General features: G+C 35.6%; 1 protein-coding gene across 1 annotated transcript; it reads left to right on the top strand.

Annotated features, from left to right (window-relative positions):
• Positions 4,615 to 5,706, top strand: LOC110259618 (olfactory receptor 10H4-like). The gene is made up of 2 exons (XM_021085096.1): positions 4,615 to 4,623; positions 4,705 to 5,706. Exons 1-2 carry the CDS (start codon positions 4,615 to 4,617, stop codon positions 5,704 to 5,706), a joined length of 1,011 nt encoding a protein of 336 aa, XP_020940755.1.

The following is a 16,660-nucleotide window of genomic DNA, read 5'->3' as shown; positions in this document are numbered from 1 at the left end:
TTCTGCTAATCCCAAGTTTTGGTATAGTTTTGTACTGACTTTTCAGAAGCAATTTTAGGTTAGTTTCATCAAATTAACAATTCCCTGGGATTGTAACTGCAATTGCACTGAGGATTAATTTGGGGAAGAATTGACATCATCATAACATTAGCTCAGCTTGTTCGAAGGTGTGGACTGTTTCCAAGTATTCAGATCTTCTTCTACCTTTTGATTAGTGGTTACAAGTTTTGTCTTTGGATATATTGCATGTTTTATGTTAATTTTTATATATTGTATAGCAGTGGTTTTTGAAGTGAGATGCAGATCCCTAGGGGTCCCAGAGGCACTTCCTGGGGGTCCATTATGTCTTTACCAATCACGTATGGATGTCTTTCATCATGTACTTCAATTAAAACAACATTTTACCACAGACTAAATGAAGTAACAGTGTTCTCTTGTGGTTAAAGATCCGTCGTTGTCACTGCAGTGACTTGGGTCCCTGCTGTAGCACATGTCAATCTTTAGCTTGGGAACTTCCACATGTCACAGGCGTGGCCAAAAACTAAAAATAAGAAGATAAATGAAGCAGCAGGTATGAGCATCAAGCTGTCTTCTATTAATGCAGACATCAGGCATATTTGAAAAAATGTAAAAAAAGCCACCTTTCTCACGAATATTAGTAATATATTATTGATATTAACAGGTAATTGGTTTATTGTTGTTCTTCTAAATGTACTAATTACTAAATAATTTTAAAGATTCTTAGTTTTAATATCTAATATAGTAAAAAAAAATTGATAGCTGCAATCTACCCAAACCAAAGCTCTCTAGAGAGGCCTCAATAACTTTTGAGTGTAAAGGGATCCTGAAACCAAAATGCTTGAGAGTTATTTCCTTACAGTTTGTGTCACTTGAGAATGTTTTCTTACTTTTTCACTTAAATTCTATATTTTGATGATAATTACTGATGTAATAGCACGAGAAATACTATGGTTTTTGGATGTTGATCTTGCTTTCTGCAACATTGTGCTCTCTTATTTTTCTAACATGTTACATTTTTATTCTTTTCTCTACTGGATAGATGGTCATGTCTCTTCCCTTCCTATCTTTATATATGTTCTTTCTTTTTCTTTCCTTGCAGCACCACTCATGACTCTCAGTTCCATGTTAAAGAGCAGCAGAGCCAGTGAGTATCCTTGACTTGTTCCTGATTCTAAAATAATGCATGTAAAGTTTTCCACTTAGTATACTAGCTAGTTTAAAGTATATACTTTTTATCTAGCTAAGAAAGTCTTCAATTTCATGTAACAAAAGGGCCTTTTTAAAAGTCATAAATAGTCATACATGTGTCAAAACATGTTGTACACCTAAAACTAATACAATGTTAGACTTGTGGTTGTCAGGGGGGAGTGGGATGGATTGGGAATTTTGGGGTTAACAGATGCAAACTATTGCCTTTGGAATGGCTAAGCATTGAGATCCTGCTTTATAACGCTGGGAGCTATGTCTAGTCACTTATGATGGAGCATGATAATGTGAGAAAAAAGAATGTATACATGTGTGTATAACTGGGTCACCTTGCTGTACAGTAGAAAATTGACAGAACACTGTAAGCCAGCTACAATGGAAAAAATAAAAATCATTATAAAAAAACCTTTTAAATAAAGTAAAAAAAGAGAAAACTGCAGAGAGCCATACAATAAATATTCACACACTAACCCAGAAAAAAAAAAGCATCAAACTCCCTTACAGCCAATAGATAAATTACCCACTATTCAAGAGAAGGAAAGCACAATTAGTTTCACATTATACTAAACCAATCAACTCCTTAAGTGACTGTTATCTGAGAAAAAAGGCAGCAAGAATGGCACAGTTGTTCCCTTTCTCCCATGCCTTTATTTTTTGTGTGTGTTTTTTTTTTACCTTTTTTTTTTCTACTGTACAGCATGGTGACACAGTTATACATACATGTATGCATTCTTTTTTCTCATTTTATCTTGTTCCATCATAAGTGTCTAGACATAGCTCACAGTGCTACACAGCAGGATCTCATTGCTAATCCCTTCCGAAGGCAATAGTCTGCATCTATTTACCCCAGGCTCCCAGTCCATTCCACCCTTGACAACCACAAGTCTGTTCTCCAAGTCCATGATTTTCTTTTCTGCGGAGGGGTTTGTTTGTGCCAAATATTAGATTCCAGATATAAGTGATATCATATGGTATTTGTCCCATGCCTTTAGAAGCAAACAAGTTAAACCACAAGTACTATGGAAAGCAGGGTAAATATATTTTGATTTAATTAATTAATTAATTAAACCAACTCATTGATTAGATGTTGTCTATAGTAGAGTTTAAAATTAATATGGATAGGTGAAGATTATTTAATACTATATTTATCCTTTTAACTTATAGATTTGGAAAACTATTCCTTCTTTACTGATTTCCAATTTAATTCATTATAATCTATATATTATTTATACTTCAAAGTGGATGGAGGATTTCTCTATGTTCTGAAAGAAGGTAAATTTTTGTTAAAGTCCTCTATGTGCTTGAAAAAAAATTGTTTAATCTTGTTTGGTGAAGAGGCTAAATATGTGCAGGAGCTAATGTCTGAATATTATTAACACATTATAATTAATAATGCCCAAACTGCATTTCTCTTTTTTTATTGTTATTTTCCCAACACAATTTTTTTGCACTGTACAGCATGGGGACCAGTTATACATAATTTTTTCTCCTATTGTCGTGCTCCGTTGTAAGTATATAGACATAGTTCTCAGTGCTACATAGCAGGATCTCATTGTTACTCCATTCCAAAAGCAATAGATTGCATCTGTTAACCCCAAGCTCCCAATCCATCCCACTCCCTCCCCCTCCCCAGGCAACCACAAGTCTATTCTCCAAGTCCATGAGTTTCTTTTCTGTGGAAAGGTTCATTTGTGCTGTATATTAGATACCAGATATGAGTGATATCATATGGTATTTATCTTTCTCTTTCTGACTTACTTCACTCAGTATGAGAGTCTCTAGTTCCATCCATGTTGCTGCAAATGGCATGATGTCATCCTTTTTTATGGCTGAGTAGTATTCCATCGTGTATATATACCACATCTTCCTAATCCAATCATCTGTCTATGGACATCTGGGTTGTTTCCATGTCCTGGCTATTGTGAATAGAGCTGCAATGAACATGCGGGTGCATGTGTCTTTTTTAAGGAAAGTTTTGTCCAGATATATGGCCAAGAGTGGGGTTGCTGGATCATATGGTAGTTTTATGTAGCAATTTCTAAGGTACCTCCATACTGTTCTCCATAGCATTTCCGACTTCAATTTCCTTTCAATCTAGTATTGATTTAGCTATTTCTATTTCATAGGTATTACACTGAAGTTGTGTTGAATATTTACTCCCAATATTCAAGTGTATATTGTTATATGTGTTAATCATATATATTCAGGTGGCTATAGTGTTCTTTTAACCTTCGTGAAATATTCCTCTTCATCCCTTGGTCTGTGTATGTGTGTGCAGTGTTTAAATTCCACTATGATTTTAAACTACTAATATTTATCTTCACAGCCAAAGGAACAAGATCAAACACGAAATTAATAACTAAAATAATAATAATCCCTTAATATTATTCATACTTTATCATTCATTCACCCCATACTCAAAATCTTCTCTATTTCTTTAAAAATATTTTACAAGCAGCTTATCTACATCAATATCTAATCTAGTATTAAATATTTCATATTGTTGTCTTGTCCCTTTAATTTCTCTTCATCCTTTTCTTGATCCTGTCTTATTGATGAAAGCAGACCAATTGTTCTAGGGAACATTTCACCTTCTGGATTTTCTGATTACTACTTCATGGTATCATTTAGCATATTCCTTCATCCTCTGTACATGATCACTTTTTCTGATGTTCAGCCATGGCCAATGAATACATTTTCAGTCTGGTTTCTGCAGCCTTCAACATTAACACATTGCTCAGTGAAAGTTCCATTCATTGTCGTAGAACTACCCTAGGCTTGTTTCCATGCCCAGATTATTTCTCCAGGGAGTCTGGTTTGTTTTACTGGCATATAGTAACAGAGGTATGATTATTGTTTCATTTAACTGCATTTTTTTTTCTGTTTTCAAGATCACTGCCTCAGTTTTCCTTTGATGCACTTTAGCTGGCATATATTTCTCCATCATTTTATTTTCATACTTTCCATTCAGTTCTTTTAAAAGAGGAAATGCAAAATATGAGATACAATGGCAGAGATGAGTACTAATAAAATAGTATTAAAATAAATATGAATGTCCTCAATTAAAGGACAAAAATTCTCAGATAAAAAAAAACTTATAAAACCCCAAGATCCAAATAAATATTTTCTAGAATAGTCACACTGTTCAAGAGAATATGACCTGGATTATCTAATGTCTTATTAATTACAAACCTGGGATCTTTTATTTCTTTTCATCATGGTTAATAAAAACCCAATAGCCACTGTAAAGCATTATAGTATTTAAAGAATCATTCATTCAATTAAAAAAGCCAAACCATGCCATAACCACTTAATATACTGATCTCATTTTATCTTCATCACATTACCAAATGGCAACAAAAAATTATGATTTATTCCTTCTTAGTGATGAAGATGGTGAGACCCAGACAAGCTAAGCAAATAGCTGTGTATTACATAGGTCTTTAACAGCAATTTATTCTATGTTAGAAACTATAGTTTAATCACTGTGCCTTCATTCGATTTCTGATCTCAACAGATGCAGCATCCTTGTCTGGCCAGAACTATAGCACAGTGTCTGAATTCATCCTCATCGGCTTCTCCAACTTCCCTCAGCAGCTCCTACCCACCTTCTTCCTGCTCTACCTGCTGATGTACCTGTTCACGCTGCTGGGGAACCTCCTCATCATGACCACCATCTGGAGGGAGCACAGCCTCCACACACCCATGTACCTCTTCCTGTGTGCCCTCTCCACCTCTGAGATTCTCTTCACTGTCACCATCACTCCACACATGCTGGTCAACATGCTCTCCACCCACCACAGCATCTCCTTTGTGGCCTGTGCCAGCCAGATGTTTTTCTCCTTCACGTTTGGCTTCACCCACTCCTTCCTGCTCATGATCATGGGCTATGACCGCTATGTGGCCATCTGCCACCCCCTTCGCTACAACGTGCTCATGAGCACACGTGACTGTGCCCGTCTTGTGTCCTGGTCCTGGGCTGGTGGCTCAGTCATGGGGATGATGGTGACAATGATAGTTTTCCACCTCACCTTCTGTGGGTCTAATGAGATCCACCATTTCTTCTGCCATGTGTTTGCCCTCCTGAAGTTGACCTGTGGGAAAGAGACATCCTCTGTCACCTTAGGTGTGATCCTAGTATGTGTCACAGCCCTGATGGGGTGTTTATTCCTCATTGTTCTCTCCTATGTCTTCATCGTGGCTGCTATCTTGAGGATCCCCTCTGCTGAGGGCCGGCACAAGACCTTCTCCACCTGCGTCTCCCACCTCACCATAGTTATTGTACACTATGGTTTTGCCTCCATCATCTACCTCAAGCCCAAGGGCCCCCGTTCTATGGACAGTAATACTCTGATGGCCACCACCTATACAGTCTTCACCCCCTTTCTGAGCCCAATAATTTTTAGCCTCAGGAATAAAGAGCTGAAAAACGCCATGAAGAGAAGCTTCCACAGAACATTCTGTCCCCTAAGCTCCTGATGGCCAGTTTGGAGGTAGAGAAATATGAAAGGAGGTCTGGGATAATAATGCCTGTCTTCACAGACTCTTGTACTGATTCAGGTCTGTGAAAATGCCTACACTCCATAGGAATCTTTTTATATAATGATTTTTTAATTTGATGCATACTAACTATTTGTTTTTCTCTAATTTGTTTTCCCCCTTTAGCATACAATTGGGCTATCATAGTCTCTTATTCATAATATAAGCTCCATCCCATTATCTATGTCTATGAATGTGTTATCTATCCATAGGCATGTAGGGAGCACCACATAGATGTCTCAGGATCCTAATGCTCATGGTTCTTCTTGAATGGGCTAGCAAGAGAAGAATTTATTCCCCCATTCCCCCAAGTTAAAATAAATTGAATAAGAGATAATAAGAAATGCCAACTGAGTTGTGTCTTTTCCATATATAAAGCACCATGTCTAGTTTTTTTATTATTATCTGTTTAATTGTAAGAAATATACAAAAGAAAATAAATCATTAGTCCCAAAGAAGAAAAAGGGTTTACTATTTACAGTTCATTGCATATTAGAACAATAGACTCTAAGGGATTTTTTTAGTCTTAAACCGAATTGAGTGAAGAATGTAAAAATGCAAAGAGAGGGCAGTAGCTAGAGCAAGCGAGAGTAAAAGCAAGAGAGTAGGCTAGGAGGAATAGAGTCCTTGAAATTGATTTGATCATGAAATTGGATAAAAGATATATGGCGCAAAATCTGTGAAATAGTGGAAGATGGGGGTAGTGGAAGGTTGGTAATAGAGCAATATACATATGAAGAAGGGGAGAAGGGGTAAGTAGGGAGGAAGGCATGGAGAGAGAGGGAGGGAGAATGGAAGGAGAAAGAAAAGAAGAAAGCATCAGTGTTTAGATACGAAAACAGGCAAGTTGAGGCTTTTGCTTGTTTCCATTTGCACGAATATTTTTTCTATCCTCTCACTTTTAGTCTCTGAGTGTCTTTAGCCCTAAAGTGAGTCTCTTGTAGGCATCATATTGAGGGAATATTACTTTTTCCAATCATCTACCCTATGTCTTTGGATTGGAGCATTTAGTCCATTGACATTTAAAGTAATTATTAATAGGTATGTACTTATTGCAGTTTTGTTACTTGTTTTCCAGTTGTTTTGTCAGTCTCTGTTCATTTCCCTTCTTTTTATTTCATTGTGGTTTGCTGATTTTCTTTAATAAGATGCTTAGTTTCCTTTCTTTGGGGTGTTTGTATATCTGGTGTAGTTTTTGATTTGTGGTTACCATCAGGTTCATTTATTTTGACCCATAATTATGTCTGCTTGATTTAAACTGAGAGCAATTTAAGTTCAAATACATTCTAAAAGAGCTACATTTTTTTACTCCTTTCCTCGCATTTTTATGGTGGTTTTTGTTTTGTCTTGTTTTGTTTTTTTTTTTTTTTTGGTAGTTTTGGGGTTTGTTTCTGTTTTTGTTTTTGTTTTGCTTTTTTTATGTTGCAACTGCAGCATATGGAAGTTCCCAGGCTAGGGGTTGAATCAGATCTGCAGCTGCTGGCCTATGTCACAGCCACAGCAAAGTAGGATGCAAGCCATATCTGTGGTCTACACCACAGATTACAGCAATGCCAGATCCTTAACCCACTGAGTGAGGCCAGGGATTGAACCCATATCCTCATGGATACTAGTCAGGTTTGTTACCACTAAGTCACAGTGGGAATTCACCACATTTTATGTTTTTGATGTCATATTTTACATTTTCATGCTTATCCCTTTATGTTTAATGTAGTTACAGATGCTTTCACAATTAAAAAAAAGTCTATGTACTGGCTCAAGTGATCATCAATCCTTACTATGTATATGTCTTTCTTAATGGATTTTCTCTTTCCTATAGATTCTTACTTATTTTCCATTTATAGAATATACTTCAGCATTGCTCTTAGTGCTAATTTAGTATAGTTGAATTCTTTTAGTTTTTGCTTGTCTAAGAAGTTCTTTATCTCTCCTTCTCTTCTTGCTGGGTAGAGTATCCTAGGTTGCAAGTTTTTTCCCTTTTAGTATTTTGAAAATATCATGCCACTCCCTTCAGGCCCACAAAGTTTCTGCAGAGAAATTGACTGAGAGGCTTATGGGAAATCCCTTGTACATGACTCTTTGTTTTTTTCTTCTTGTCTTTAGAAATCTTTTTTTTGCCTTTTTATTTATGATATGTCTTGATGTAGTCTCTTTGAGAACATCTTGCTGGACCCTTTGTGCTTCTTGTACCTGAATAGCTGTTTCCTTCTTTGGACTTTGGAATTCAAATGTCTATGCTGCCATCAGAAGTCCAGGTTTCTTCTTGGGTGCTGTTTGAATAAGTGCCAACAATGGCCACTCTGCCCCACCTGGGCCATGCCCTTGGCCCCATGTCACCTCTGCATCCCTATGTTGAGTCTTATCCTGAATCTTTTTTTACTAGGTAATCTAGTAAAGCTTTGTCAATTCTATTTATCTTTTCAAAGAACCAGCTCTTAGTTTCATTGACCTTTTCCATTGTTTTTCTAGTCTGTGTTTCATTTGTTTCTGCTTGATCTTTTTTATTTTTTCCCTTTCGGCCTTTGTTCTTTTTCTTCCTTGAGATGTAAATTTTGGTTGCTAATTTGGGATCTTTCTTTTTTTCTTAATGTAGGTGTTTATCACAAAAAACTTTCCTCTTAGAAATACTTTTGCTGTATTCCAAGGTTTATTGTGTTGTTATGCATTTTCATTTGCTTCAAGATTTTTTAAATTTCTCTTTGGTTTCTTTATTGACACAATGTTTGTTTAACAAACAAAAGTCCAGAACTAAATAGCTTTACAAGGGAATTCAACCAAATATATAAAGAAGAACTAATATTTATCCTTCTCAAAATATTACAAAAAATTAAAAAGGATGAAACACTCCCAAATTTATCCTACAAGGCCACAATAACCTTTATAACAAAACCAAACAAAAACACTACAAAAAAGAGAAAACTATAAGCCAATATCTTTGATTAACATAGATGAAAATCCTCAACAAGATATTAGCAAACCAAATTCATCAGTACATAAAAAGGATCATACACAAGTATCAAATGGGATTTATTCCAGGGATGCAAGGATGTTTCAATAGCCACATACCAATCAATGTTAAAATCACATGACTCTCTCAATAGAAACAGAAAAATTATTTGATAAATTTCAACATTCATTCATGGTAAAAATCCAAGTTGTTATGGAGGAAACACAGCTCCACATCAATAAAGACCTTTTATGATAATCCCACTGCTAACATCATAACTGAATGAAAAGCTGAAAACTATTTCTCTAAAATTAGGATCAGGACAAATATGCCCACTCTTGCCACTTCTATTTGACATTGTATTGGAAATTCTAACCACAGCAATTGGACAAGGTATAGAAATGAAAACCATCTAAATTGGAAAAGTAAAACTTGCTCTATTCGCAGATGACAAGACACTATGTATAGAAATCCCTGAAGGCTCCACTAAAAAAATTATCACAATTAAATAAATGAATTCAGTAAAGCTGTAGCATATGAGATAAATATACTGAAATATGTTTCTTTTCTATATGCTAATAATGAACTAGGAGAAGGAGAAAAAGATCCCATTGAAAATCACATTAAAAAGAATAAAATATCTAGGAATAAACTTAACTAAAGACTAGAAGGACCCATTCTCTGAAACTATAAAACATTGATCAAAAAACTAAATATGATAAGAAGAAATGGAAAGGTATCCTATGTCCATGTGCTGGAAGAATAATATTGTTATAATATCCATACTACCAAAAGAAATATACAGATCTAATGCAATCCCTATCAAAATACCCATGATGTTTTCCATAGAACTAGAACAAATTCTCCTAATATTTATACAGAACCGCAAAAGACCCCAACTTGCTAAAACAATCTTGAGAAAAAAGGACAAATCTGGAGGTATCACAGTCCCTGACTTCAAGCAAAAATAATCAAAACAACCTTGTTCTGGCACAAAAACAGACACATAGATCAGTGAAACAGAATAGGGAGCTCAGAAATAAACCCACACACTTATGGTCAATTAATCTAATAACAAATCTAATGACAAAGGAGGCAGGAATTTGCAATGGAGAAAGAAAATCTCTTCAATAGCTGGTGATAGAAAAACTGAACAGCTACATGTAATAGAAAGGAATTAGAACATTTTCTAGTACCATATATGAAAATAATCGTGTTAGGTTAAATATCTAAATGTAGAAATCATAGGCAGACATACTTTGACATAAATGATAGCAATAATTTTTATTTGATCCATCTCCTAAGGCAAAATAAATAAAAGCAAAAAAAAAATGGGACCTGATTAAACTTAAAATCTTTTGCACAGCAAGGGAAACCATCGACAAAGTGAAAACTCTCCCACTCTCCAAAACTGTTTGAGAATTATTATGACCAATAAGGGGTAAATATCAAAAATTTATAAACAGCTCATAAAACTCAGTATGAAAAAGCAAAAAAGCCAATTCAAAAATGGTGTATGGGAGTTCCCATTACAGCTCGGTGGTTTAAGAACCCAACACAGTGTCCATTAGGATGCGGGTTCAATCCTGGGCCTAGCTCAGTAGCTAAGGATCCAGTGCTATGGTAAGATGTGGCATAGGTCACAGAGGCAGCTTGGATCCTGTGTTCCTGTAGCTGTGGTGTAGGCCTGCAGCTGAGGCTCCGATTTGACCCCTTGCCTAGGAACTTCCATATGACACAGGTACAGTTTTAGAAAGAAAAAAAATAGGCAGATGATCTGAGTAGACAGTTTTCCAAAGAAGGCATAGATATGACTAACAAGCCCATGAAAAATATGTTTACTATTGCTAATCATCAGAGAACTGCAAATCAAAACCACAATGAGATATCACCTCACACCTGTAAAAAGGATATCATCAAAAAGTCTATAAATGCAAATGTTAATGAGGATGTAAAAAGGGGTGGAGGAACCCTAGTACACAGTTGGGATTGTAAATTGGTGCAGCTCCTATGGAAAACAGTATGGTGGTTCCTCAAAAACAAAATTAGAACTATCATATGATCCAGTAATCCTTCTGCTTATGTACCTAAAGAAGGTGAAAACACTGATTTAAAAACATATTTGCATGAGTTCTCTTATGGCACAGTGAGTTAAAGATCCAGCATTGTCACTGAAAAAGTTCTGGTTGCTGCTGTGGTGCAGGTTCAATCTCTGGCCCAGGAACTTCCACGTTCCGTGGGTTTGGTTAAAAAAAGAAGAAGAAGAAAAGAAACTTGCTCTCCAAAGTTCATAGCAGCATTATTTACCATTGCCAAGATATAAGTGGTCATCAACAGAAGAATAGATATAATATACATGTATACATATATACACACACATATATAACGGAATATTATTTAGCCATAAAGAGTATGAACTTTGCCTTTGCAACAATATTGATGGACCCAGAGAGTATTATGCTCAGGAAAATAAGTCGGACAGAGAAAAACATATACTGTATGTTACAATGTATATGTGGAATCTAAAAAATACAACATAGGGAGTTCCCATCTTGGCTCAGTGGAAACAAATCTGACTAGCATCCATGAGGACGCAGGTTCAATCCCTGGCCTTGCTCAGTGGGTTCAGAATCTGGCATTGCCATGATCTGTGATGTAGTTTGCAGATGCAGCTCAGATCTGGCGTTGCTGTGGCTGTGGTGTAGGCCAGTGGCTACAGCTCTGATTCGACCACTAACCTGAGAAAATCCATATGCCATGGGGGTGGCCCTAAAAAGACAAAAAATAAAAAATACAACAAAGAAATGAATATGGCAAAACAGACACAGATTCACAGACATAGAGAACAATTTAGTGTTCACCAGTGGAGAGTGGAAAGAGGGGAGGGGCAACGTGGGGGAAAGGGATTAGGAGGTACACACTATTATGTATTAATGTAAATACAAGTAAGCTATAAAGATACGCATGTACAAGTAAGTATATTGAATCACAATATTCTACATCTTAAACTAACATAATATTGCAAAAGAACTGTACTCCGACTTTAAGATTCATTTACTCAATTAAATTTATCCCAATTTACTCAATCCCGAATAGGCACAAAATCCTTTTCTCAGTGTTCTTTTCCCATTAACCCTTTATAATTTCCTTTTTTACCTTCAGATTTTTGTCTTATGCTTTGTATTTTTCTCTCGCTGGCTCTCTTTTTAAACCCTCTTTAGGACAAAACTACTCTCTTTTCCCTTAACGAAATCCATTTCCATTCTTTATATCTTCTTTTTTTACATAAAGTTTTTTTTAATTAATGATAGTAGTTATAATTTTATATATGTATTAGAATTCTTAACATTTAAAAGCTAAAATGAAAACTAAAAAGTAAGCAATTATGAAATGTCCTCTACATTAGCATTCTATATTAGCATACATAAATACTGTTCATAATTTTTAGAAACACGGGCTTTTTTATAGAAACCTTAGTGTGGAATGAAACATATTTATTCATAATCATAAATATCTTTAGTTTTTCTTTAGAAGAAAGTCTATGTTTGCTAATTATGTCTCAGTATCTTATGCTATTTGGGAATGATCTAGATAGTCAATAAACTTCCAACATTTAACTTATCAAAACTGTAAAGTTTCAAATTACCAAAAATCTGGAGAAACTATTTTTAAGTAGACATGCCATTAACATATTTATTGTTAAGCATTTCCTCTAAAAGTTCTTATCCCATTTATATCTACTCAATTCACTTGTTCCTAACAGTTATGTTTAGGTTACCCATGAAAACTTCAGGAGCCATTAGATAAAGTCAGCCATCATCCCAAGCTTTGTTTTCAATTAACAAATTTTGTAAAAGAGAGTATATGATTTCATTTGAGTTTTAGTAAACCTTGGTAAATTTTATACTTTATACTTAATATTGATTCACTAAATACATGTCTATATTAAACTAAAAATTTTAACTTTAATATGCAATGTTAATTTAATACAAATATTTCCCAGAAAGGCCTTGTTCATGTCTGATGGAGAAATCAAAAACTTTACAATTAAGCAAAAGATAAGAGAATTCATCACCACCAAACCAGCTTTACAACAAATACTAGAGGGACTTCTCTAGGTGGGAAAGAAAAGGCCACAACTATTAACAAGAAAATTAAAATGAGAATGCTCACCAATAAAGCAAACGTATAATAAAGGTAGGAAATTATCCACACACAAATATGATATCAAAACCAAAAATCATGAGAAAAGGAGGACACAAATGCACTGGAGATTCATTTGGAATTGTGATTTAAAAAATTTACAAAAAACCAGGAGTTCCCATCATGGCTCAGTGGTTAATGAATCTGACCAGGAACCACGTGGTTGCAGGTTCAATCCCTGGCCTTGATAAGTGGTTTAAGGATCAGGCATTGCCATGAGCTGTAGTGTAGATCACAGACAGGGCTTGGATCCCACGTTGCTGTGGCTCTGGCATAGGCCGGTGGCTACAGCTCTGATTGGACCCCTAACCTGGGAACTTCCATATGCTGTGGATGCAGCCATAGAAAAAGGCAAAAAGACAAAAAAAAATTTACAAAAAACCAAAGTCCAGAAGCAGATGGATTCATAGGCTAATTCCATCAACCATTTAGAAAAGAGTTAGCATGTATCCTTCTGAAACTCTTCCAAAAAATTGCAGAAGAAGCACTCCCAAAATCATTCTATGAGGCCACCATCACTCTGACACCAAAACCAAAGATAACTCAAAAAAAAGAAAATTACAGGCCAATATCACTGATGAACATAGATGCAAAAATCCTCAACAAGATACTAGCAAACCAAATCCAACAATACATTAAAAGGACCATACACCATAATAAGGTAGGATTTATCCCAGACATTGTCAAGGATTCTTCAATATCTACAAATCAATCAGTGTGATACACCACATTAACAAACTGAATAAAGAATAATGAAACTGTGATCATCTCAATAGATGCAGAAAATGCTTTTGACAAAATCCAACACTGTTTTAGGATTTAAAAACGCTCCAGAAGTGGGCATAGAGGGAACATACTTCAACATAATGGAGGCCATATATGGTAAAACCACAGTTAACATCATTCTCAACAGTTAAAAGCTGAAATTATTTCCAATAAGGTCAGGAACAAGACAAGGATATCCACTCTAACCACTTTTAATCAATATAGTTTTGGAAGTGCTAGCCATGGCAATCAGAGAAGAAAAAGAAATAAAAGGAATCCAAATTGGAGAAGAAGAAGTAAAACTGTCACTATTTTCAGAAGACATGATACTATACATAGAAAATCCTAAAGATGCAATCAGAAAACTACTAGATTCAGCAAGCATTGCTGGGAAACCTGGACAGCAGCATGCAAAGCAATGAAACTAGAACACACCCTCACACCATGCACAAACATAAACTCCAAATGGCTGAAAGACTTAAATATACGACAGGACACCATCAAACTCCTAGAAGAAAACATAGGCAAAACACTCTCTGACATCAACATCATGAATATTTTCTCAGGTCAGTCTCCCAAAGCAATAGAAATTAGAGCAAAAATAAACCCACGGGACCTCATTAAACTGAAAAGCTTTTGCACAGCAAAGGAAACCAAAAAGAAAACAAAAAGACAACTTACAGAATGGGAGAAAACAGTTTCAAATGATGCAACCGACAAGGGCTTAATCTCTAGAATATATAAGCAACTTATACAACCCAACAGCAAACAAGCCAATCAATCAATGGGAAAATGGGCAAAAGACCTGAATAGACTGTTCTCCAAGGAAGATATACAGATGGCCAACAAACACATGAAAAAATGCTCAACATCGCTGATTCTAAGAGAAATGCAAATCAAAACTACCATGAGATACCACCTCACACCAGTCAGAATGGCCATCATTTATAAGTCCACAAATAACAAGTGCTGGAGGGGCTGTGGAGAAAAGGGAACCCTCCTGCACTGTTGGTGGGAATGTAAACTGGTACAGCCACTATGGAGAACAGTTTGGAGATACCTTAGAAATCTATACATAGAACTTCCATATGACCCCGCAATCCCACTCTTGGGCATCTATCCGGACAAAGCTCTACTTAAAAGAGACACATGCACCCGCATGTTCATTGCAGCACTATTCACAATAGCCAGGACATGGAAACAACCCAAATGTCCATCGACAGATGATTGGATTCGGAAGAGATGGTATATATACGCAATGGAATACTACTCAGCCATAAAAAAGAATGACATAATGCCATTTGCAGCAACATGGATGGAGCTAGAGACTCTCATCCTGAGTGAAATGAGCCAGAAAGACAAAGACAAATACCATATGATATCACTTATAACTGGAATCTAATATCCAGCACAAATGGACATCTCCTCAGAAAAGAAAATCATGGACTTGGAGAAGAGACTTGTGGCTGCCGGATGGGAGGGGGAGGGAATGGGAGGGATTGGGAGCTTGGGCTTATCAGACACAACTTAGAATAGATTTACAAGGAGATCCTGCTGAATAGCATTGAGAACTATGTCTAGATACTCATGTTGCAACAGAAGAAAGGGTGGGGGAAAAAATGTAATTGTAATGTATACATGTAAGGATAACCTGACCCCCTTGCTGTACAGTGGGAAAATAAAAAAAAAATATTAAAAAAAAAGAAAACTACTAGACATCATCAGTAAATTCAGTAAAGTTGCAGAATACAAAACTAAGGCACAGAAATCCTCACATTTAAATACACTAACAATGAAAGATTGGAAAGACAATTAAGTAAACAATCCCATTTACCATCATATCAAAAAGAATAAAATATCTAAGAATAAAACTACCTAAGGAGGCAAAAAACTTGTACTCTGAAAACTCTAAGACACTGCTGAAAGAAATTGAAGATGACACAAACAAATGGAAAGATATACCATGTTCTTGGATTGTAAGAATCAATATTGTCCAAATAACTATACTACCCAAGGTAATCTATAGATTCAATGCAATCCCTATCCAATTACCAATGGCATTTTTCACAGAACTAGAAGAAAAAAAATTTAATTTGTTTAGAAACACAAAATACCCTGAATAGCCAAAGCAATCTTGAGAGAAAAAATAGAGTTAAAAGAATCAGGCTTCCTGACTTCAGACTGTACTACAAAGCTGCAGTGGTCAAAACAGTATGGTACTGGTACAAAAACAGAAAAATATGTCAATGGAACAGGATAGAAAGCCCAGAAACAAACTCATGCTCCTATTGTCAACTAATCTATGATAAAGGGGGCAAGAGTAAACAATGAACAAAAGATATTATCTTCAATAAGTGGTGTTGGAGAAATTGGACAGCCATCTGTAAAAGAATAAAATTAGAACACTCTCTAATGCTATACACAAAAATAAACTTAAAATGAATTAAAGACCTAAATATTAGACCAGATACTATAAACTCTTAAGGAAAACATAGGTGGTACACTATCTGAAATAAACCACAGCAATATCTTTTCAGATTCACCTCCTAGAGTAATAAAAAAAAATAAAATAAACAAATGGGACATAATTAAACTAAAATTTCTAGCACAGCAAAGAAAACCAATCAAAAATGGGTAGAAGATCTAAATAAATATTTCTCCAAAGAAAACAGACAGATGGCAAAAAAACACACGAAAAGATGTTCATTACCACTAATTATTAGGGAAAGGCAAATCGAAACTACAAGGTACCACTTTACACCAGCCAGAATGGCTGTACAAACAATAAATGCTGTAGAGGGTGTGGAGAAAAGGGAACCCTCTTACATTGTTGGTGGGAATATAAATTGGTGCAACCACTGTGGAAAACAGTATGGGAGTTCCTCAAAAAACTAAAAATAGAACTACCATATGATCCGGTAAGCAACTCCTGGGCATATATCTGGAGAAAACCATAATTCAAAAAGATACATGCCTCAG

The sequence above is a fragment of the Sus scrofa genome, chromosome 2, assembly GCF_000003025.6.
Source record: "Sus scrofa isolate TJ Tabasco breed Duroc chromosome 2, Sscrofa11.1, whole genome shotgun sequence".
Lineage (NCBI taxonomy): Eukaryota > Metazoa > Chordata > Mammalia > Artiodactyla > Suidae > Sus > Sus scrofa.
The sequence above is the reverse complement of the archived record's forward strand: the minus strand, read 5'-3'. Positions and strand labels throughout refer to the sequence as shown.